The sequence below is a fragment of the Manduca sexta genome, chromosome 28 (assembly GCF_014839805.1).
Source record: "Manduca sexta isolate Smith_Timp_Sample1 chromosome 28, JHU_Msex_v1.0, whole genome shotgun sequence".
Classification (NCBI taxonomy): domain Eukaryota; kingdom Metazoa; phylum Arthropoda; class Insecta; order Lepidoptera; family Sphingidae; genus Manduca; species Manduca sexta.
In genome coordinates, this window is record NC_051142.1 from 5,078,433 (window position 1) to 5,102,977 (window position 24,545).

At 33.1% G+C, this 24,545-nt stretch overlaps 4 protein-coding genes across 6 annotated transcripts; 2 read left to right on the forward strand and 2 right to left on the reverse strand.

Moving 5' to 3' along the window:
• Positions 1–7: 7 nt before the first annotated feature.
• On the reverse strand, positions 8–1,938 carry LOC115452372 (gastrula zinc finger protein XlCGF57.1-like). Its single transcript, XM_030180886.2, has 2 exons — positions 823–1,938; positions 8–525 (listed from the first exon to the last, which is right to left on the reverse strand). Exons 1-2 carry the CDS (start codon positions 1,836–1,838, stop codon positions 264–266), a joined length of 1,278 nt encoding a protein of 425 aa, XP_030036746.2. The 5' UTR covers positions 1,839–1,938; the 3' UTR covers positions 8–263.
• Positions 1,939–2,191: 253 nt separating this feature from the next.
• Positions 2,192–5,242, forward strand: LOC115452373 (60S ribosomal protein L5). Its single transcript, XM_030180887.2, has 7 exons — positions 2,192–2,345; positions 2,846–2,959; positions 3,281–3,430; positions 3,708–3,868; positions 4,171–4,329; positions 4,590–4,707; positions 5,015–5,242. The coding sequence occupies exons 1-7, from the start codon at positions 2,343–2,345 to the stop codon at positions 5,207–5,209; spliced, it is 900 nt and encodes a 299-aa protein (XP_030036747.1). The 5' UTR covers positions 2,192–2,342; the 3' UTR covers positions 5,210–5,242.
• A 3,175-nt stretch (positions 5,243–8,417) lies between these two features.
• LOC115452378 (autophagy protein 5) lies at positions 8,418–11,590 on the reverse strand. 3 transcript variants are annotated; one of them, XM_030180892.2, is made up of 6 exons: positions 11,426–11,590; positions 11,089–11,249; positions 10,630–10,835; positions 10,206–10,330; positions 9,429–9,629; positions 8,418–8,890 (listed from the first exon to the last, which is right to left on the reverse strand). In XM_030180892.2, exons 1-6 carry the CDS (start codon positions 11,505–11,507, stop codon positions 8,784–8,786), a joined length of 882 nt encoding a protein of 293 aa, XP_030036752.1. In that variant the 5' UTR covers positions 11,508–11,590; the 3' UTR covers positions 8,418–8,783. The 3 variants fall into 3 exon arrangements, with proteins under 3 accessions (XP_030036752.1, XP_030036753.1, XP_037300522.1); XM_030180893.2 differs by having other exon boundaries at positions 11,089–11,279; XM_037444625.1 differs by lacking the exon at positions 11,426–11,590 and having other exon boundaries at positions 11,089–11,417.
• Positions 11,591–11,807: 217 nt separating this feature from the next.
• LOC115452379 (ribosomal RNA small subunit methyltransferase NEP1) lies at positions 11,808–13,822 on the forward strand. Its single transcript, XM_030180895.2, has 3 exons — positions 11,808–12,162; positions 12,877–13,120; positions 13,477–13,822. Exons 1-3 carry the CDS (start codon positions 12,019–12,021, stop codon positions 13,797–13,799), a joined length of 711 nt encoding a protein of 236 aa, XP_030036755.2. The 5' UTR covers positions 11,808–12,018; the 3' UTR covers positions 13,800–13,822.
• Positions 13,823–24,545: the final 10,723 nt, after the last annotated feature.

Sequence of the window (24,545 nt, forward strand, 5' to 3'; positions counted from 1 at the left end):
GAGAAACTCCCTAAAAATATATTTTAATCCATTAATATAATAATATCAATTAATCCACTAATTAATTTAGTTATATGAGATGCAACATACACATAACATAACAGCCTGTTTATCTTAGTCTTGACTTATACATTCGGTAAAGATGAGTAAGAGACCAGTCCTTTGGTGGTCTTTTATCACAATACATTTGAGAAATAGTAATATCTTATTCACTATTAATAATTAATAAAGTCCATATTTGATGTTTCATAAAGTTCATGAATTTATGCGACAAAAGCATCTTTCTTCACAGCCACTTTGAAATATTTAGTTTGTTTCCATTTCATATCTCCCCACTTGTAATCAACTCCGTGTACTGTCTGCATATGTTTGTTCAAACTAGGGCTGTGTGTGAACCTCTGTGAGCAGGTAGGACATGAGAATGGCTTCTCCCTCGTGTGCACGCGCCGATGTCGGCGTAGGTCGCTGTGAGTATAGAATGACACTTGGCACAGCTCACACTTGTACGCTTTATTGCCGGTATGTCTAAAAGAAAACAAAAAAGTTCATTTTCTGTATAATTAGCCTTATAACTTTGTTGTCTTTACTTTTCAGCAACAATAATATAAAAATGTGTGAAAAATACAACTGGACTTAGTAATAAATCTACAATTGTTAATGCCCATTTTCAATCAACAATAGGTTTCGAAGAATAACTAAATCAAAATGTCATTTGTAGGCAAGTTATATAAAAATCTTTGTTCTAAATGGTCCAGTTTCACTGTAGATTAAAGAATGTAATACATATTTTTATGGAAAGGTGATTATATATACAATTTCTACCTTTTTAGATGTATGATGAGGTTTTTTTTAGAATTGGTTTTGTATCCACATAAATGGCATTCAACTTTTTTCTCTACATTGTGCTTTTTTCTATGATTTAATAACTCTGCGGATGTTACAAAAGTATTTCCACAGTCCTCACAATTATAATTACAAATATTGTAATGCCTTTGCATATGTGTCCGTAAACTCTGTTTAGATTTCAGTACTTTCTGACAAATGCTACAACTAAAATTTCCACGCTCATGAACATTCAAATGGTTTTTTAATGTGAATGCATGTTTAAACTGTTTGCCACAAACAGAGCAAGTGAAATATGTAGTGTTACTATGCGTTTTCCTGTGGGCTGCTAGACTAGATGACTGGGTGAATGTTTTACCACATTCACAAGAGTATGGTCTCTCACCATTGTGTCGTCTCATGTGGTTGGTTAAAGTCTGGCTGTGAGGAGTTGTGTATGAACATGAAGTGCAATGGTAACGCCGTTCAGAACCAAACCCCGTCACTCTACCCACGCGTTTCCTTTTCTCATGCATTGAAATATTGTGCTTTAATAAAGATGACATTGATTTTAAAACTTTGTTACAGATTTTGCATTTAAAACCTCCTTTATAAAAAGTACTTTCCTTAGTTCTATTTACACTATGTTCCTTTTCTATAGCATCTTTGCAAGCTGAACCGCTAAAGGAATATTGGCTATCTTCGTAATTTGTAAGCTCATTCGTTTCAAGTGGGATATTTTTTTGATGTTTCTTGAATTCGTGGGATATGTATTCCTGAAATCGCTCATTGATAGTGATACACATATTTCTAAAATTGTGAGCTTCATTCAACTTTTCAATACACAGTTTACACATCGCGTGGGGAAGATCTCCGTCGTTTTTTAATAAAACTTGAAAGCACACAAATAGTTTATTAAGAATTTCTTCAGAGGCTTTATTCCGTAAAAATAATCTCGTTCCTTCATTGAATTTATGGAAACAAACTCTGCAGACATTCATGATTTTTGTATCCATTTTCGTATGATCTCCAAAAATAATATGTTTTTATTTACTAAACCTAAAATAAATGACAATTGACGTTCAAACCAGTGTTTCCGCATAAAATTTTGATTTTACCTTAAATTTTTGAAAGAAAATATGCCCAAAAGATTTAAAAAAAATCATAATTGACGTAAACATTACAAATATTTAGCTTTTTATAACGGAAAAAAGTAAGTATCTAAGTACAACTAAACCATTTTCTATACAATTACTACTTTTGAATCCTGGATTTACGGATTATATCATCTAAAAACTAGTTTTTTATAATCTTTGCCTAAGAATAAATTATTATTACACGTAGTTTCATACAGAACAAGAATCACAGTTCAAAACGATCGCAATTTGGTGAGCTCGCAATCATTTTGACTTTAGTCTGGCAATAAGTTTACTGATCTGTCATTCGCAACAAAATCTTTCTTTTCCGGTGGTGTCCTTCCGTGGATACCCAGGCCGTGTTAGCGTTAATTTTAACTAAAAATGGTGAGCACTGTGAGATAAAATATGAGTTCCATTTAAATATAACAATGTGCTTCAATTTACAATAATTATATTCATACAATTTATATAAGTGATTGTGAAAATAAACAGTGATAACGTTTGGATAGTGATTCACGTAGCTACATTTTGTAAATGTATATTTTATCTAAGTATTGTATAATTTATGTTTTAATTTCACATTACATACTTTACTTGCATACGACGTAATAATAGTATTAATATTTATGGAGAATTATTTACTAAACTGCATATAGTGTTTATCGACCACTTCTAACCTCAATGATGAAACACCGACACATGCGCGTCATCTGATGCTACGAAAAGATCGAAATTGATTTACATGTGCCATGTTTTATGTGTGCTGTAACTACGTTTTGATTCCGCTCGTAGCGACAATGATTTTAAAGTGTCTCTGATGTCTTATAATGCAAAATACCGCACGGCGGTTTATAATATACTGTTTCATAAAAGCTTTATTATAGGGTTTCGTGAAAGTGGTGAAGAACAAGCAGTACTTCAAGAGGTACCAGGTTAAGTTCAAGAGGCGTCGTGAGGGAAAAACTGACTACTATGCTCGCAAACGCCTCATAGTCCAGGTAAATATAAATAAATCTTCTAAACTGATTCATAAGCCAAATCACTGTATATTATCTATTATAGTCACTTAGTGGTAGCTTAAACCAGCTCGTTAACTTTCAACATCCATAGATTACAACCTTTAATGGTTTTACTTATGAGAAACCAAATATATATATGTATATGTTTGGTACTTTGTTTATAATTGATACTTTCGAATGGCACTAAATTGATTGTTTAAGTACCCTGAGCATTGAAAATAATAATAAAGTGTTGTATATTGAATTATCAGCACCATGATATAAATTGGATTTATTTCATAATATTTTCTTTTTTTCTAGGATAAAAACAAGTACAACACACCCAAGTACCGTTTAATTGTCCGTCTCTCAAACAAAGATGTCACCTGCCAGGTGGCATATTCCCGCATTGAAGGAGACCACATTGTGTGTGCCGCTTACTCCCATGAGCTGCCACGTTATGGCATTAAGGTACATTTAATTTATTATTAAACTTACAGAATCTATCCTTACACAATGAAAGACATAAATTATTATTCTATCAACTATCTCTTCAAAATATGTATTTTCATGTTATATTGCTAACACTTATAAAACTGTAAAATATGATGATTTTGAACGGGCGGTCTGAAATGGACGTACAAATTACAACCATGCTGCAATATGTTCTTGAACTGATTTTGTCTAAGCCATGACGATATAATGCTTTGTTATAATATATGGTAACCTAAATAGATGGTTGTTGTAGGTTGGTCTCACGAACTATGCAGCGGCATACTGCACAGGTCTGTTGCTTGCAAGGAGACTGTTACAAAGGCTCGGACTTGACTCACTGTACACCGGAGCTACTGAAGTCACAGGTGATGAATACAATGTAGAACCTGTAGACAATGGACCTGGTGCTTTCAGGTAAGCTTAACAAATTTACAGTGTTTCTAATATATTATTTCCTAAACTGAAGGTGTGATTTTTGGATGATTTTATTCTTAGCTCTCTTGATTGATGTCATAAATCACAATATATTTTGCTAGTAGCTATTGCTTCATTCCAGACAGGAAATATAATGATGAATTTATTACGGGCGGTCTGAAAGCACGTACAATGCTTTTAAATGTGTTGTATCGTAATATACTGATAAAATAAAATCAACCTCTCACCTTGCATGGAATTGTTTTTTTAATAAAGACTTACAAGTGGCTGTTTGTTAACAGATGTTACCTGGATGTAGGTTTAGCACGTACCACCACAGGTGCTCGTGTCTTCGGAGCCATGAAAGGCGCCGTCGATGGAGGCCTGAATGTTCCCCATTCCATCAAGAGATTCCCTGGCTATGATGCAGAAGCTAAGAAATTCAATGCCGAAGTACATAGGTAAATGTTTTAATTTACCTCTTTTATAGTTAAAAAATATAAATTTTATATACAAATTTGCTCCATTCATCCACTAAACAATAGATGTACTCTATTGATTGGTCAGCCATTTTGGAGCAACAATATTGGACAAGGTTTTTGGTTGTCACAGAAAAATGTTTAGTCTTTCTTAACCGATCTTGCCAACATGGTCTATCAGTCAAGTTAAACTATTATATTGTGTATTTGTATAAGAATATGAACCTTATGATTTCTTTCAGGGCCCACATCTTTGGATTACACGTTGCTGAATACATGCGCAACCTTGAACAGGATGATGAAGATTCTTTCAAGAGGCAGTTTGGCAAATACATCAAATTGGGTGTCAACGCTGATGCTGTAAGTATATTTAAATTTTTAAAAGCTATTCACGTCCAATCAAATTACTTGTCTAAAATTTTATTTAGAGGAGTGTCGAAATTGGACCACATTGAGCAGTAATGTAACAATTTTCTGTTTCATTAAATGTTTCAGAAATTCTATCACATTGCTTACATTTTATTATCAGTACTAGCTTTTTCCTGGAATCACAGGCCCGCGTCATAAAATTTCTCCAAGACAAAAATAAACCTGGGATAAAAGTAGCCTATAGCACTCAATAGCAATGTAGCTACCTATGTAAATTGATCCCATATATTTTTTACAGGTTGAGTCTCTTTACAAGAAGGCGCATGAAAATATTCGTGCTGATCCATCACACAAAAAGAAGGAAGTGAAGAAGGATCCGGCCAAGCAAAAACGCTGGAGCAAGCGCAAGCTCACCCTTGCGGAGAGAAAGAACAGGATCAGTCAGAAGAAGGCATCCTTCTTGAAAAGACTGCAGGCTCAGGCAGAAGCTTAGAAGCTATCATCAATAAAGCTTCTAAACATTTTATAACTGAACTTTTTCTTACCTTTAAAACATCCTACCAGTATTTAACAAAAAAGAGTAATGTACACCTCACTCCTATTCTACAACAGTGCTTTTGGTGGTTTAAGCTACAATATAGACTCCAAGCAAATAGTAATAAAAATGGCCAGAGCTATGTAAATACATAACACATGAGTTTCAGAACGATATTCTAATTGGCGATGTTCAATCGAATTATCATCCGTGTAATGCCGGCGCCACACATAGCAAAAATATTTGAACACATGTGTAGCACGGGTATTTGAATATTTGTGGAAAGTTTGTTTATATGTTGTGTATTTACTATTCAGTATCGGTTTTTCGACCACACATCAAAACGTTTAAAGTTAAAAACCGTATCCTGCCACACTTGCGCAAAGTTCAGTTTTATGGAATTGCTTGAAAGAGAACCATTTATATGGAAACCTAAAAGTAAAAGCCATAAAAAATTTAATTTGGTCAGTGTCGCCTGGATCAGAACCAGAGATGTTATGGAGCTTCGTAACCGTAACCGAAACTATCGGATATCCGAAATAAAAATATATCCATAACCGTATCCGTTAAAAAAGTTTTGGATATGTTTCGACAGGTTTTTATATGTACATTTTAATTTTTAGTCATAACATAACCTCATTCATAAATAGTATTTTTTTTATTTAGGAGTAGGTACTTATTTAATAAAGTGAAGGAATAGTGGTGTGTTGAAAAAAATGTCCAAATTAAAGTATAATATACTTTAATTTGGACATTTTTTTATCAAGTTGAAGTTAGGTAGGTAATTTTTCATAATGTAAACAGAGTGATAAAAACTTTTCACGGAGAGGAGGTGGCACTACTTCACTGAAACTTCATCTCAAATTAAAACATAGAGGTTTTCCGAACGCCCATGTCTCCGAATTACTTACGAACGATAGTTAGTAATCGTAGCCCTACTGTATTACATAATATTTTTATTTTACTTTAATCTAGTATACCTTACCGAAACTAACGGATAATCCGAAATAATTACATATCCGTAACTATATCCGAAACTGATATCATTTTATTCCTATATCCATATCCGAAATTTCATATCCATAACATCTCTGATCAGAATGAGTAAATTGTTATCTTGCTCCATATAGGAAATTTTAGTTTATTTTTATATAGGTACATGTAATACATAAATATATTCACAAATAGTAAAAGTATACCGCGTCCACAAAATTGCGGTCCATCATGTTTGTGGTCTCTTTGAATACTGTGAGCGAATTTATTTGCAAAGCCTGTTTGCCAGGTCCAGGAAAAATTGTGTTCAAATGTGTGGCAAAGTCTTTGTTCAAATATTTATCTGTATTTGGCGCCGGCATAAAACTAAGTATGGTTGAAAACTCTGATCAATAACTTTTTATAACAGTTTCATAAGGTAGGTATTGTTCTGAGCTTGAAAAAGCCTGTCCTCTGGACGAATCTTGGAGATGAATAAATATTCGTATGCGGTAATTTATGTTTTAGTTCTATGTAGGTACCTAAATTTCTTTTTTTATGCAATCATAATTTCTTCGAAAGGATACACGCACCCTCGTGCATACGCGAAGGGGGTAAAACCATAGAGTCAAAGAGAATATAATCACTACGTCATAGAGTAAGTAATATACTACGTAAGAAGAGGCGGCACTTAGTATATTGAATTTGAGCTCACGCACACATACGTGAGCCCAGTAGAATTACATTTTGTACCAACATTACGCAGAAAAAATGATACGCAAGGCTGCCAACTTACTATAAATCTGCTCGTTTCTAGGAACGTTCCTTATTTAATCGATATTTTTGTATCGACAGCTTTATATCGATAAAAATTGCTGACCATAAATCTTACACTGGTATAAATTATGATTGAATTTAGAATATTAAAAATAAAACGTCCACAATTTTTAATAATTCCCTTTATTTAATTAGAAAATACACAATATTATCACGTGAATTTCTTATGTATAAATTGTATAATGTTTAGGTCTCCTACTTAAAAATTCATAACACTCCAGTTTTCCGTTATTTATTTCCAATTTTATATGGAAATTGAAAATTTTTATACCTTACAGATATGATCTTTTTCCGTCTAATCAACAATTACTATGATACAATTATTGCAAGGGCAAATTCATAGATTTCACACGTGCCTTTTTTGATTAGGTTACTAAGCATAGAATTGAAACTCCATAATCTAGAGTATTCTCTTCAACGACTACCTGAGGTTGTAAATTTGAATTAAATATACATCACTTTTATGTAATGTTTTAAATCATAATATAAATTTTCTGTTACCGGTGTAGATCAAGTGGATACTTAGCCATAAATATGTTTGACTTGGGTACTTTTGTATGCCACAAACCTCACATTTTTAAACACATTAATTCTTTTCCCCATTCTCGCACACAAAATCAATAAACTACACAAATGTAAACAGAATTAGTCAATATCTCGGAATAATAAGAATCACTATCTCGTAACACACACTACACAAATTCCTTCAAGAAGAAATATACACGAAACGGAAAAGCTGGCTCAATTCAACGTATTCGGCATAAAACATAACTTATTATTTAACATAATCGCAATAATATATTTTTTTTGCAAATAAACTTCAACAATGACAAATCTACCGTCAATAATGGCGGCAAATTATCAACTATCATGGTAGCCAACATACTTTCAAAATTTATTGGATTATTATGTTGGTACAAGATGTTACGATGAGACATCCTTTTGTCAACCAAAAATAAACTCTATGTAACGGCATTAAGATATATAATCATTCATCATTACACAAAATGTTCTAAGTGTCCACCCCCGGGTAAAACCGAAACGTATTCGTAATATCAATAAGAGTGTTATAATAATGTAAGCACCTAAACGTGCTTCTTGTAATTTATACACTTATTGTACAGTTTGTAAAATATGATTCTGCAAATAAGCAACAGTTCGTATTTGCTGATAATGTAGATAAATGTTTTTATTAAAAAATTTATATGAATAATTCATCTTATAAGATATTTAGGTTCATTATATGCAGGTCACCTATAAAAGAATAAAAAAAAACATAAATTTGAATTTATAAATTAGTAAGAAAATAAGATCATCTATGTAAGGGAGTTGTTTGTTATAGTGAAATAAAACAAACTTTTTTACGGAATGCTAGTGTTGTCATTTATATATTTAAATCCATATAAATTTACAGTTTATGGTTTGCATAGTATACAATAATCGACTAGACTTTAGAGAATGTGCATACAAAGTAGAAGCTTGAAATGAATATACAAGCACATAGATTACATCATGTTATTCTTAATCAATTTGACGACTGGTTAACACAATCACTACTTCTTTAAATAATTGTACAATACCATGCTGCATATATGCCAGGCATAACATGTATAGTATAGAAAATACGCGTAACAAAAAAAACTAGTGTGCCAGTCAATGTATTGTGAACAATAATGTTTCTGTATATTTGTATGCACAATCTTTCTTTAGATGGTAGCAGCCACTAGCACAAGCACAAGTGTAAGAAATTGTCTGGGTAACTCAAATGTTCTGATAACCATTGAAGAGGGGTTTCTGCAGGAATTATTACACCATGTGTTCTCAATTTCACTGAAACAAAAATTATATTTATCTTTTTATGAATGTACTATAGAATGTGTAGTTAGTTAGTGTATCGATAACTTAATAAAGATTTCAATTTGATTTATTATAATGGTCTATAGTACACATGCTTTTAAAAAACTGCAGTGTGTCAATCGAAACTTAAATGGAGTGGAGCCAGTAACTGTACAAATATTGTGTAGTTATATGCACGGGCATGTTGACGCAATGGTGTAACGTCTGGTCACTTGAGATGAACCCAGAAGGCACCAGGCGAGTTTAAAAAAGTACCATATCAACAAAACAAAAATAAGCATCACATGTTATCCCTATCTGCTGGTACATGCTACAAGTTTTGTTTATGGATTTATATTGCCAACCCTAAAAGTGCCGCCTGGGGCGGTCCCTTTACAGCTTTAACTATGCTATGTCCCTGCGTCCAGTTCGTATGTGAGGGTGAGTATCAGAAATGCACTTTTTTAACCCGTAGTGTAACTCAAAAACATTGGGTGCATACATTTTTAAGATTTATTAATATAAAGCCTACCATCAGTTTTATCAGGGTAAAGCTCAGAAGTCATTTGTTGAAGAGTTTTTCTACTGCCATCATTGTTTTTAGGACTGACTAGCCTTTGGCTGCATAGACCATCATCTGAATATATTTTTACTGGAATGTGTTTAAAACCTTCATTTTCTCCATGAGACTCCATTAATCTTCTATTTATAGCCCAGAATTGATCAAACTTGTCTGAAATTATATTTCAAAAATATTATATATATACAATGCTGAAAACAATGTTTAAAAGAAACATCAATAGCACTATGCAGAATTTACAACTTGTTTTTGTGTTACCACATATTATATTTTATTAACTTAGGTTTATTCCTGTAGTACAAACAATGTTGTGTCTTGATTAATCTATCAGGCGATTAAAATAGCACTATTGGGTGAAATAATCTTTCTATGAAGGCTATATTATGATTTGAGTCATCTATAATAATGTTAATGCTTGAAAGGCAATCATATCTAAGTGACAAATATACCAAAAATAAGTTATATAAATATTTGGAATTACCAGATTTTTCGCATGGTTAAATCTAGATTTTGTAGCTCTAAGAAAATATTAATATCATTAGATTCTAATTCTATAACGTAAGTGATTTATTTGTTATGAATTTTCTTATTTAAACCAAATTTTAAATCACTACTCAAAAATTTACTAATTCTTGCTTAGATATGATTGCCTTTCAAGTGTCCATATCTTCTTAACTAAGCTGTTGGAAACTCTTATATTGTCAGATGCAGATAAAGTTAGATTATTACCATTTTGCAAGCCTAACCACAATTGGTTATGATCTTTCTTTTGCATAGTTGACATGACTTGTCCCCTGTGCTTTAGCACATCTGCTTCTTTAACTGTCGACATATAGTGGGCTTCAACAACATCTCTGAAACATTGTTTTGTATTATAAAAAAATAATATTTTATAAATCTAAGATTTCTCAACAATTTAATTGGTTTTTAATAATGTAACTTATTGGTAGTAAATCAAATACTTATGGATAAGTGCAAGTCGAAACTATAAATCTGGGATATTATGTCTATCTTTTGTTCATACAATGTGCCAGTAATATAAACATGTAAGGCTCCAAACTTGTTTCTTTTAAAAACTAGCTAAAATCACACTTAGCCCCTATTATTACTTACATAACAATGTCAACTTGAATAATGGCTATTAAGTACATACTTGTTAGGACAATGAAGAAGGATGTCTTCTGGAAATTTGGTAAAATGTACAGTGAGGGTCCAAGGTAGCTGTGGATCATTACCGCAGCACAGGTCATACAGAAAGCCTATGGGGTAATGCCATTTTAGTGGTTGCCCATTATAGTCTAACCACATCTCACTGTCAGCATTTTCTTGAGATATGTATCGTAGAAAATGTCTCTTCATCTGAAAATTTATTTGTTTTATTAAAAAGTAACTAATAAAATATAACATGCATTTTGTATGTTTCCTAACATAAACATTCATTGTTCTAGTTAATCAATACAAATAGAATTAAATTATAAAAACAGTTAAGTGATTTATACTTGAATTTCATAAGAAATTCTTTATTAACGAAATTAGTTACATCCATAGACGTTATTGTTAGTTACCCATAAAGATGATTGACACTGCAAAGCAATCTTTACAAATTACTGACCTTATCAGTTACAAGTGGAAAATAACTTAATCTTGGTACCATCACATAGAATGGATCGGGTTGTTGAATTTCCATAATTTCTTCTTGTGCAAGTTGAAAACAAATGGGTAATTTTCCATCCCATATTTCTCTTAGTACCTCTCTATCATTAGCCATTGTACCTTAGAACAACAGTAGCAGAGACCAATAAACTAGAACAGTAGGTAATATAAAAATATGTAAAGATTATGAAACACAATAAGCAGTGTTGTGGGAACACACACCAAGCATAAAAACAAACAAAGAGAATTATAATACAATACTTGAACGCAATTTCGCAAAATATAAAAATATATACCTATCAACCTCGACTTCGAAATGTCAATCAGAATGTCAATTGTCACATATTTTTTTAACAAACCTTCAATTTTTTTAACCATTTATAGATTGGCAGCGTGATTTTGACCTTAGCCCATTCATTACGGAATTAATTAAAAAAAGACTGCCGACAACTGACAAGAGACAGAGGCTATAGCCTATATATGGTCGTAAGACTATAGCCTGTCCTTTCAGGAGGAAGAAAAAAAAAAAGTGACAAGAGACAGTTTATATTTTGACAGAAAGACAATATATTAAGAATTTAAATTTGAAGAAAAGAAATACGTAAGACTAGGCAGTATGGTCGTAAGACTATAGCCTGTCCTCTAAGGACGAATTATAAAAAAAAAAAAAAAAAATATTATATTTTGACAGTTCTGAATTTTGACAATAGAAATAAATTTTACACGTGCGATTTGAATAGTATAAAATTCTATCTTTTATTACCTATTTATGCTATTACATTAGTTGTATATGCTCTTGAATAATTATTACATTTCAGTAGAGATTGTGTCACTACTTTCCCAAATTTTGTAAGGGATTTTTTCTAGCTCTAGCCTAAAATAATTCAACATGGGTAAAAAAAGGAAACTTGTTGCAAAGGACGATGATTTTGAATATGACCCGGCACCTAAACATTTGGTTACATCGCATATTAAAAAACAGGAGAAACGTCTCATTGTTATATTAGAGAATGCTCAATTGGAAACTGTAAAGGTAAGGTAATACTTTATTAATTTTATTTTTTGTTTGCTTTTACGTTTACTCAGTGCAAGTCTCATAAATAATTGACTATCATACTCACTCAAGAAATATCAAGAAGAGTTTGTTTGTTTGAACGCGCTAATCTCAGGAACTACCGGTTCAAACTGAAAAATTCTTTTTGTGTCGGATAGCCCTTTGTTCGTGGAGTGCTATAGGCTATATATCATCACGCTATGACCAATAGGAGCGGAGCAGTAATGAAACATGTTGCAAAAACGGGGAAAATTTATTAGTTTTGAGAGCTTCCGTTGTGTAAACGGTTAAAGTTATGCAACAATGATGTATGACGGGATTGTTACTCTTGAAAAGTTCTACATAAATATATTATAAAACAAAGTCCCCCGCTGCATCTGTCTGCCTGGACGTGTTAAATTCAAAAATACCCAACGTATTAGGATGAAAATTGGTATGGAGACAGTTTAAGACCCCGGGAAGAACAAAGGCTCCCGGGAAAATATATAGCGTGACTTTTATAACGGAAAACTTTAGCCCGAAAAACTTTATAACGCGTGCGGAGCCACAGGCAAAAGCTAGTATTCTATAAACCACTGTTTGGTTTATTGGCTTTTGAGCTGTAAAGCCTAGTATTTGTCTATTTTTTTATTTATAAACAGTCAACAATTAATTTACAATAAGCATTTTTTTACTTATCATGGTTTTTTTCAGAATGGTAACAGTTTTGAGCTGCTGAACTGTGATGACCATGCTAATATTCTTCGTAAGAATGACCGCGACCCCGGCTCATGCCGGCCAGATATAACACATCAGTCTTTACTTATGTTAATGGACTCACCACTGAACAGAGCTGGCTTGCTACAAGTGTATATACATACAGAAAAAAATGTGTTGATAGAAATTAACCCACAGACAAGGATACCAAGGACATTTAAGAGATTTGCTGGATTGATGGGTAATCAAAAATAATTTACTATTAAATGATATATGTTGTTTATATTGGTTGTCTGGAAGACATTGCTGAGAGCGATAAGACCGTCATTTGTACATGTGCCTTTTGTCTCTCTTTTCTTCTTTGCATCGTTTTTTTTTTTGTTTGTACAATAAAAAGTAAAATAAATAAATATGTTGCATGCATGCTTTTACTGTGGCAAATGTATTCTATATTTAACAAGCTTTTTCATTAAAAATAATTATAATTGACATGATTTTGAATCAGATATACAAGCCAATATTATTCTTAAATCAAAGTCAAAGATAATTTGATATTATCCATAAATTAAGATAAAATATTCATCTCATTTTTTTCAGTGCAACTGCTACACAAATTTTCTATCAGAGCTTCAGATGGACCAATGAAACTGCTGAAAGTAATAAAGAATCCTATAACATCTCATCTTCCAGTAGGAGTGAGGAAAATCACCATGTCATTCAGTTCGAAAGTTGTGCATAACTGTAGAGAGTTGGTGCCTAAGGATGAGCCTGTTGTAATGATTATTGGTGCAATGGCACATGGCAAGGTAGAAGTAGATTATGCAGAAGATGTTATATCAATAAGCAACTATCCCTTATCAGCTGCACTCACATGTGCAAAATTATGTTCTGCATTTGAAGAAATATGGGGAGTAATGTAAATAAAATTTGTATACTTATAAAATGAGTTTCATTTTAGAATACCTTTGGTATTTTCAATTTTGCTCCAATGTATATAACCAATTTTTGGTCATGATTTTGCCTATGTGCATTTGTAATAAAATAATAATTATAATAATAGCGTGTTCTGTTTAAAACCCACAACATGTATAGGAAAGACTGGCCAACTTTAAAACCATTTCATCAAATAATGTGAATTATTTCACAGGAATGTATTCTCTTTTGGAATGAGAGGTAACTTTATATACCTATTATGTGAAACTGTATCTGTGTGTTGAAATTCTTGCAAATCCCTTCAACGATTTATGCGCGATATGTAACAAAAACCTTCATTCTTCACATTTTCATAACCACCTCAGGCCCCTAAGCAACTGTCTACTGCCGCTTAGTGACTGCTCCGTAAAGATTTGAATCATTGCCCATAAGGTTATTATCATTATAAACAAACAAGCGATTAAAGTGCTTGCCACACACCCAAAATAATTCCAATACTTATAAAAAAAAGTAGGGCTTAAGTACCTGAAACTTGTCAGTAAAAATCACATAAAAATCAATCCAGCCGTTTTAGAGATGAAAAGAATATTAATTACACAAAGTATTAGTTTTATAAATGGCGCCACACGTAAAGATTTGATATTTGGTTTTGATTTCATTAACGTAACGGCTAAAATTGAACAATCTTCACCGATCTCCGAATATATTCTGATATATTCAGTGTCTGATATATATTCATATATTTGTAAAGATCACAATTCACAACGTTCCGATTTTTTTTGCGAAAAATCTGTACGTTTTGAACATTTATCATAGATGGCGCTAGTAGTAGCAATAATTTGATGAGATTGAAAAATATCAAATTTGTACTGTATTTAGTAGTTTGTAATGAATATTTTTCTTTATCCAATACTTTTGAGTGTTTTGCTAATTATGTATTTATTTATTTATTATATTCAATATATTATCAAGACTCAAGTTGTACATATTTCTAAAGGAATGTTATTTTATGATGTTAAATAAAAAGCGACATTTGTTTAATTCCGTTTAATTATAAAGTCCTCAGAAGTTTCTACAAAATACGTATACCTAGGTAATACACAGACATACAAAGTTCCTGATTCTTTTTTTTTTGTGTTCATAATTATTAGGATAAGGTTTGTATGAAAGAATTATTATTATTGCAAAATCAACGGAATATATTATGAATTTGGATATTTTTAAAGCTTTATGGATCTATTAAAGATCCATATAAACTTCTTGATATACTTATATTGTTATGTTTAGTTTCTTTAACATCAATCTTATTTTTTGTTAATGTGGCGCATTCTTGTTTTTCAAGATGAGCGTTTAGGCATTTTGATCTATCTGTTTGGAATGTGAAGGCGGGGCATAACGATGGCCACTATGGAATGCATTCGTTATAATTCGTTTTGTTTTTGAACATAAGCTGCGCTTAAACTTATTCCGCGTTAAAGCGGTGATAAAAACTGGATTTAATCAAATTAAAACCTAAATATTGTTGGTTATTTTTATAACAGGATGAAGGCTAGACAGCATAGTTTTATAAAAAAAAATATCACTGTGGTAAAATCATTACATAGATATTCGAAAATAATGTTTTATATATTGACGTACATTCTATAGACACGAACGTCCATTAAAGTAGTTGTTCAAAATATAATCTAAAATGGCAACCAAAGTGTCACTGTTATAACTTATTTATTTACTTATAATATCAGCCTTGTATTATATACTTGCCCACTGCTGAGCACGGGCCTCTTCTACTACTGAGAGGGATTAAGCCTTAGTCCCCCACGCTGGCCTAGTGCGGGTTGGTAGACTTCACACACCTTCGAAATTCCTATAGAGAACTTCTCAGATGTGCAGGTTTCCTCACAATGTTTTCCTTCACAAAGAATACACATCATTTTTTAGAAAGGTCAGAGGAAAAGTCAAGGGCACACCCTTGGGATTTGAACCTGCGGACATTCGTCTCGGCAGTCCGTTCCACACCCAACTAGGCTATCGCCGCCTTATTTACTTGAAAGACAAATAATTTGACTAATATTTTTTATTCACATCCAGGTTTGCACTTAGACTCGTGTTTTTATATTATGAGCGCCGGTCCGTACACAACCACAAGCGCCAATATTGACACCATGCTAAATTCAGTTTCATTGGATTACAGTTCAAATCAGTTGAACACAATGAATGTTCGGAACGCCAAATATAGTACGTAGTACATATATATATCGATGGTTTTATAGATCAAAGTTTAGACCAAAGATTCAAAGTTTAGAGGAATCACTTGATAATGCAATCAAACAATTTAAAGTAAATTTTAGGCTGGTTTTTGTGTAGAGCTAAATAGAACCTAGTTTAGTTACTCAATGTCAAGCGTAAAATGGTACTCGTGCTTATACATCTATTTGTTAACCCCTAAAATATGAAAAAATCCATAATAGGAAATTTAATTTAGCTGTCATTCAAAATAAACGTCATATACTGTACTGGGATCGTCTCGATACGGATAAGGGTTTTGGCCAGAGAGAGATCTAGTTATTTAGCCGTTTCAGGAAAAAATAATATTTGCCGCCCTACAATATCACTTTGTAAGTCATGAACTTGTTATTTTAAAAATACAAGAATGTAAGTCAGTCGGGGGAAGTGCGCCATAAAATTTTCATAGCTGGATTCAATGCAAAATAATTTCTTTTTGTGCTGACTTAAGAATGTAATTTTATTAATTCAAGAATATTTGGTATTTTGTGATAACAACCCATAGCCATTCAAGGAAATCGGACCATAAATTAATAATATTTTGCTCAAAGTAAAAAAAAATGGTAGTAGGCGCACTTTCCTCCGGAAATGGGGTAAGTGCGCCTGTGTAAAAAGAAACGCTAATATGAAACATTATAAAGAAAACACTCACTATAGTCCATAGAGAAATAAGATTTACTCGCATTGCTCTTGGATAATTTTTAATCACTCAATATTATAACAAACTATGGCTGTCAAATCAAATTCGGGGTAAGTGTGCCATATATATGTAAATCAGGGCTTGAAAACATTTTAGATTTTTTTTTGATATAAAAGTTTTTGCTATGTTAGAGTTTTGTGTGCGGATATGTTGGAATAAAAAAATGGTAGCCCTAATATAAAATCCATTTTATTTCTAAAAACTAAAAAAAACATACAAAAATGGTAGGTATTAACAATTTTGAATGCGTTATAACTCAATTACTTAGAATTTGGCCTTATGACATTTTATATGTTTTACCTGCATTATATCCAGATAACGTGCCTGATCGAACAGTTGCAATCTATTCACGTAAAGTTGCTCTAGACCAAGGTATTTTAAAAACGAATTAACTAATACGCCCTTTTATTTAAGTCCGCTCAAAACAAAATACCTTGAGTACAAAAAATTCTGCTGTTAAGTATAACATTTTAATAATAATAATTCATATTAGTAAAACTTATTCTCAAAAAAGGTTGGTTATATATGGATCAGGGGCAAGTGCGCCATACGACTATTAACTGTGGCGCACTTGCCCTACTCGACAATTTTAAGTACATTTTTTCGCATTGCTAAAAAAATCCTTTATTTTAGTATATATAAATAAAATTCAGGCAGGAAGTTAAAATAAAAGGTTTAAACTATGTATTCACCTTACTGGTTTACAGAAATATGTTAAATATCTTGAAATATTTGATGTTATCTTTCACGGGGTCATCTCGGTTTACAGGTCTAAATGACACTTAAAATAAAATGGCGAATAAATCGTATTAAAATGAACATAGCCATTTCTGTTTTTTAGTGGAACTGTATTTCAGTTAGTAGCATAGATGTAAGATTGCGGTAATTGTATATAACATCAATAGTTCTCGATTTTTTTAGGGTAGGTGCACTTACCCCGTCGGCGCACTTGCCCCACCTGACTTATTTGTTTTAACATTTAATGCAAATAAAAAGAAAACACTCTAGTATACTTATAATGCCACTAAAAGAATCAGTCGTACCTAAAAATGATTGCAGTTACATACAATAAAACATTTTACTTTAATACATATATGTCTGTCTAAGTATTACAGCCGCTTCAGTAATATTTTTTTAAAGCAAATCCTTAAAAATATTTTTTTGTCAGACTGCTAAGTATGTTTTTTTCCTCCTAGTGTGAAAATTGAGAACTCCGTGCTACCACCGCATTCGACTCCCACAGATTTCCAGCCCGCTTAAGTATATGTGCCACTGGACATTTGCCCCCCGTTAGATCGAGCCCTGCTTTTTGCTGAGTACGAGAAAATGACTATAGAATGTAACATACTGATTTTAAAAGAAATAAAGTATATATAAATATATTAATTGTACCCCCTAAGCATATTGCGCGCATGGAAGCGACTGTCACTTGGCATGTTTAATGTTCGTATAGAGAAGTGAAGAAAAATACAATTTATCTACAATACTTATGTGTTACAATTATATTAAATTTGAAAGTCGAATTTCAGCCACAGGACGACCACTAATAATAATGAATAGATCAATTTACGTCAATTTGATTTCTATCGAATGAACTCTACCTTTTCTGCTCTATCACAGACAATTCTTGTAATATTTCGTGCTACTTGCTGTATATTTAAGATATGTAAGTTTTATTTTATTTTATATGCAAAAGTAAAGAAACATCTAGTGTACTTGGTTTTAGTTTAGGCAGATCAAAAAGAAGTACTTCAACGAGATACTAAATAAAAATTCAGTGATTGTTAAAACAAGCGCAAATTCTAATAAATAAGGATAACGTTTGACGTAAGTGATCGTGATAGGCACGCAATGAAAGCGGCAGTACGGCTACCGAGTACCGACGCGGCGCGCCACTTGAGGGACTAGATTCTCGGCAACTTACCATAAATGGCGTATGGTCTGACTTTGTGAGCCAATTAACTTCATACTAATGTAAACAGCTACCAGCTTGAACGCGCGAATGAAACGCTAAGTAAACAAACAAGCATTAATGTAACTAGGTATCATGTACAAGGAATGTTACCTATACTAAATACATAGTATAATAATAATAAAGCTTAAAATTGTATCCTAAGTATGTACTTAACGAATTTAGTTTGGAATTTTGATGCGTAATGCAAAATGTGACGTAATGCGTAATGTGAGCGATTCAAAATTAAGGCAAGCAGGTATTTAACATCTAAATAGGCGTCTACAAAAATAGGTAGGTAAGGTAAGTAATAACCCCGTATTCGATTTATGTTATACCTTTAAATTGATTTTGAATAGAAAAACACCAGAGTTTATTACCTGTTTTTCTCTAGTGAAAACTATTTTCGAACTGGTATAGCAGTGGAGTAATAGAATGCAAGGAATCTAAATAATGTTTAACTTTTTATGGCTCCGAATAAATTATTTCATTTCATTTTAATTGAATTCTCATGTGACTCGTCAGCCAGTCTTTACTTTTATTTTGCAGTTTTCCGTATATCAAAAGGATATATAGGATTACTTTCTCGTCCGTCTCTTTCTAGGTCGAAACCCTTTTGTAAGGAACGCGTAGAGTTATCAAGTTGAAATTTATATCAAATATTCGGATCTACGGTCTCTTTCAGCTGTGTGTGTAAGTCAACGCAATCAAAAGATATAACTGTCCATGTCACATGTTTTGTAATTTCATAATGGAAGCAAAACCTATAGCGGACTTCTAATGTCCTTTTATGGAACATGTAAAGAAAAAAAAAGCGAAAGCCTGTAAAGTTTAAATTTGGAATCGTTATTTTAACAACTTAAAAGCATCCGTAAGAAAAAAATATGTAGAGTCCACTATTATGTAGGGAAATTAGTGCAAAAGTTATTCATATTACTAACCTAATATTAGTATCTACTGACGTCCGAAAATATTGTTACCTATTAAGCATAGTAAGTATATTGTGCATGTAGGTACCTAATGTATTAAATGCACATTATATTTAATATTGGACCAAAGTGACGTAAAATAATTAATGTATTATGTGTAATCAATCTTATCGGGTGTGTTGAAGGATTTATAAGACCCAGTGTTTACTACAAGGCCAGGCATTATTTCTCGGAATTTGCCACTCGTTGCACTGCTTCCTTTTAGCAACTAGTACCTAAGTATTATGAAATTAAATCATTTTACTGTCGATAACTTCTAGCATAGTTACTACTAATAGTTACCTTATCATATTATCGTCCATGTATTTTCTTTATACGATCTGAAATATACTTACAGTTAAAGTCGATATCAGAAATTTCTTTTTAAATACAGTAGTGTCATTGTATACCTACATACTTATATGTTGAAACAAAATAGGAGATATCAAAATGCAAGCCAGGTTGCTTACAATTCTAAGAGAAACGTAATGGAGTAAGGCTATTAGCGCAGCTGCGAATACATAATACTCACCTACCTCGATAGATTGGTTTCATTCTCGCTGTTGTCACAATCTTGCTTTGTAATTTGTGAAACTACCAAATACGGTCCCAAATATCGACGTGCGTAAGCAGTTGTTATTTAGTATGTAAAATCTGAAAATCAATGAATCCCTCCTAGCCCAATTTCGGCCACGGCGGCCAATCTAAAGAGAGATCAGCCAGGTATGTAGGAGGTATTATAGTACACAAGTCTGTGCTCAATACACAGGTTCACTCTATGACCTCACTCTCATAGTATCTATAATTTTTAAGTGAATTAGGCATTCCTAAATGCGATAATCACTGTGAGGAATTATACATGTGTGACAAGTTCAATCATTCACTTTTACATGAAGTTATCTTTAAGGTCGTGCCTTCAGCAAAACGGCGCGATAACCGTATTTTTAGAAGCTTTATCTATTCAAAATTTATAATACATATTGAAAAAAATACATCTTCCTACGATATGTGGATATTGTTTCATTAATTTTATAAAGTAAATGCCACTACATTTTCACTGATTCCTTGCATCTCCTCCTAAATTACATATTATGTTAATTTACTAACAACAACTTTTCCTAAGAAACATTTTAGTAGTTTAATATTTTCAAAAAGACATAAAATTTATATTTTAATTCATTTTGTATGTCTCTAGATATTGCTGCCCGTAATTGTGCGCCGTAAATGACTGAAACGAATGCTTAAGGCCGTTTGCTCAGAGGAGGGCCTTAACATCACAGATCATTATTCCAGTACTAAGAAATTGTGTTTTAATATCCTTATATTAAGTATAGCTATGTATACTGAAATATTACGTTTAAATTATTGTTAAATATAACAATAAAGACAAGTTCGAGAACAGTTACTTTGTATAAGAAACAAAAAATATGACACTTAAGTACCGGATGATACACATATTAATTTCCTGCTAAGTTGTTATAGAAGAAGTTATAGAATTTCAATCATTGCAGGAATGGATCTTGTAGACTTAGTCACATATTGTACCTATTTATTGCATTGGAATTGTGGTGGCGTGATGTATGATTAATGCATAAGGTACATATTTGCGCGATGATGGATCAAGTAAATAGTAATGCACGTTACTTCCACACTAGCGCATTTATGTTTATATCATTACTGTTCCATATTTCATTCTTTGTAATTTTTAACGACTTAAGTAGCCTAAATACTACTAATCATCTTTTGATTGAGACCACAAATTTTGGGAAAGTCTATAGGTGGTGGTGTCTTCTCAGTTTTGCCAAAAACATATGAAAAAATATATTCTTCTCCCATTGTAATTCGTACATATATCTATAATGAATCTCTCCTAGCCGAATTTTGGTCTCGGTGGCCAATCTCTACGGAGATCGATAAAACGCAGAAGATATTATAGTGCACACAATTGCACATAATGAGAGTGATCTCATAGTACGCTGAATCGCCAATACGGGATGACTGGAGGGAGATCAGGCGCAGGACGAACGGCTTTACGTGCTTTCCGATACACAGGGTATCACGACGCCAACTTCCTGACTCTCAGATGCGACTGAGTAATTTCTGAAATACTTACTAGATTTTTTTTTGTTCGACCCGGGGTTCGAACCCAGGGCCTCATACTGCGTACGCATTACAATTACCCCACCGTGGCAGTCATACATTCCATTTATATACCTACTTATATCTATATTAAGTGGCAATTACTTAAATGTAGTTGTGGCTCTGTGGGCTTAGGTGACAAGTTATATTGTCTAGACACGATAGTATGTTTGCAAAACCGTACATTACTTCAGATTTCCTATGGTCTATTAGTGTGAATGAAGACTGCCGAGTGTCGACGCACAAATCACGATAACCAATAACTTTTAATACAAATTGTATTAGTGCGAGGGCTCGCGCAGGCCAGACGAAGCGGCGGCGGTACGGCGGCGCGGCGGCTCGGTGCGGCGCGACGCGATGCGCGCCTGCCGCCTGCGCTGCCAGACCGTTCGGCGCCTGCGCTCACAAAGGATTCATTGTATTCCATGTCGGCCGATTCTATTGAAGGGACCCTTAGCGTCTGCGTTTTTTTCTTTAAAATTCTTGATACCAGAATGACACTCAAACAATGGGTTTCCGTCCCTTTATTGGCACCTTATTTTTTGTCGCACCTTAAATGGACCTACCCAAGTTCTCAATAAAATCACAACCTGTTTTAGTTTTGTGTCCTTTCACCATGTTGGTACCTATCCTAATTCACTTTTTGTTTTTACGGGTAGATATAACTAAAATCGAATTAATTAGGTAGGTATGTAATTTTACTTACCATAGCATTTTGAACAGTGGATACAACCAGATTATTGATTAACACTTATCAAGAGATTAATTAAGTAGATAAATTTTAAGTGATACTAACACATACGTCATAGGTGATACCTACTACGCTCAGTGAGGCTATTCCACGTTAAATAGTTTGTGAAGTTTCAATGTTAGAGGGTTATCTCTGGCTGCGTTAATAATCTGGCGAGATTCAAGAAAATTTTCCTACAGAGGTGCGGCAGACGCCCACGACAAACGAACGGCGTGGCATCGACAGTGTTACCAAACAGGTTCCCTCTCACCAGTTTCCATGGCACGTTCAACGATTGCCTGACGCTCGAGCACCCAACCGCCTGAGGCCTGCACCATGTCTTGTATATAATATGCGTGGGTAATACATCACACACTTTGTCATTTGCGACATCATACTTACGGCGAAAATAAGTTATTGTCCACTCAAATATCTAATATCTAGAAAATGGCAGTTGATAAATCGGTAGCTTCGACATTGTGTTTTTGAAGTATTAAGAGAATAAAAGCGCAACGCACTATAATGATAATAAAAAAGTAGATATTCTATAGGTTACAAGTTAGAAGGGATTGCAGGCGGAAACAAAATATGTTTCAAAAACTTTAATTAAGTTAAAATTATATGTATCTACAAAGACGTCGCCGCGCTGAGTGAGTATAATGATTTCCGTCGAAATGCGCGACTGTATCCGAAAGATTTAGGGTTTTAGACAAATTTCTGACGTTTCGAGTTGGTAGGTACCTTAATCTAAGTAGGTCCTATAGTCTTTAGAACTATACAGTATCAAAGGAAAGTTGTTTGTTTTGTTCAAATGGATCATTTTATTACTAGCTGTATTTTTTCCAAACTCTGCGAATGGAAGTCAAAATATGTTCAAAAATTAAGATGCGATATTTGAAAACATTTCTCTAGAAATACAGCGGTTAAGATATACTGGAACATAATTTCCTTATGGGAAATATTAAAATTCCACCACATTCAAGTAGTAAATGGTGTGACATGATGACTAGGTTGATTATTTATTGGTAAAAGATAATGTTTTGTTATTCCCTTCTCTTTCTTGATCCGCAGACGTATAGTGAAATTTTATACCTCCGTTGTATGGGTACGAGATATCGACTCTATGGACTCTATCGACGGAAATCGAAACCAATCAAATATTAAAACAAATAAGTACCTTTCAATATGCGGCGAAAAAATAAACGGCAAATTTTGCATTACTTTGTAGAAGAGTATTTATAGTTGAGTTGAATACAAATATAATTATTTGGTTGGATGCAAAGGTAATAAATATTGGGTGGTCAAACAAGTGTGGAATTTTCCCACGTTATCTTCAACCAAATAGCTACAAAGTGCCAGTTTAGTTTCAAATGCAATTGTGAGTGATGTCAACGCAGCAAAATGTTATCTACATCCGCCGTGGGGTCCTGTCCGCCGATGACACACATAAGGTGCCTCTGCGCTCCACTTCATAACACATACCACGCTTACGTATCGAATAAAGCACTTAAAAAATCATCCGTTTACAAAGAAATAGTCATTGTTGATATAACCAAATCACACTTAGCTTAGATTGTGTTACAATATATTATGATGATCTAACTGATTGAGATTTTGGTGGTCCCGTGAATGAGATGAAAGAAATTAAAGTTTTAAGAAATAATAATCATGTACCGCAGTTAGATATAAGTACGTACGTAATAAGAAATGTAAACTGAAAATAATTATTATGTTTAGCCCAAATAAATAATTTGAACTCGGTGGTTATCTTTGGCTAATAAATGATATTATGTTGCAAGTGAACAAGTAAAAATAACCTATTGCAATAGATGGCCCTGGTCCGATATCCGACGCTAGGTGCTGGCTGGCTTGGCGCCACCGAGTGGCACCGACAACGGCCGCCTGCATAACTATTGCACAACACTCTATTCTTTCGTATTACATAGTACATACTACTAGCTC

What these genes read in the sequence shown, in the direction of transcription:
- LOC115452372 (XM_030180886.2), bottom strand. Translation starts at nt 1,838, where the DNA reads ATGGATACAAAAATCATGAATGTCTGCAGAGTTTGTTTCCATAAATTC. An exon ending in CTCATCATACATCTAAAAAG is followed by an intron (nt 526 to 822) that starts GTAGAAATTGTA and finishes GTTTTCTTTTAG; the next exon opens with ACATACCGGCAATAAAGCGT.
- LOC115452373 (XM_030180887.2), top strand. An exon ending in GCAAACGCCTCATAGTCCAG is followed by an intron (nt 2,960 to 3,280) that starts GTAAATATAAAT and finishes CTTTTTTTCTAG; the next exon opens with GATAAAAACAAGTACAACAC. An exon ending in AATGGACCTGGTGCTTTCAG is followed by an intron (nt 3,869 to 4,170) that starts GTAAGCTTAACA and finishes GTTTGTTAACAG; the next exon opens with ATGTTACCTGGATGTAGGTT.
- LOC115452378 (XM_030180892.2), bottom strand. Translation starts at nt 11,507, where the DNA reads ATGGTTAAAAAAATTGAAGGTTTGTTAAAAAAATATGTGACAATTGAC. An exon ending in TTCGAAGTCGAGGTTGATAG is followed by an intron (nt 11,250 to 11,425) that starts GTATATATTTTT and finishes TGTTGTTCTAAG; the next exon opens with GTACAATGGCTAATGATAGA. An exon ending in CTTCTTCATTGTCCTAACAA is followed by an intron (nt 10,331 to 10,629) that starts GTATGTACTTAA and finishes ACAATGTTTCAG; the next exon opens with AGATGTTGTTGAAGCCCACT.
- LOC115452379 (XM_030180895.2), top strand. Translation starts at nt 12,019, where the DNA reads ATGGGTAAAAAAAGGAAACTTGTTGCAAAGGACGATGATTTTGAATAT. An exon ending in CTCAATTGGAAACTGTAAAG is followed by an intron (nt 12,163 to 12,876) that starts GTAAGGTAATAC and finishes GGTTTTTTTCAG; the next exon opens with AATGGTAACAGTTTTGAGCT. An exon ending in GAGATTTGCTGGATTGATGG is followed by an intron (nt 13,121 to 13,476) that starts GTAATCAAAAAT and finishes CATTTTTTTCAG; the next exon opens with TGCAACTGCTACACAAATTT.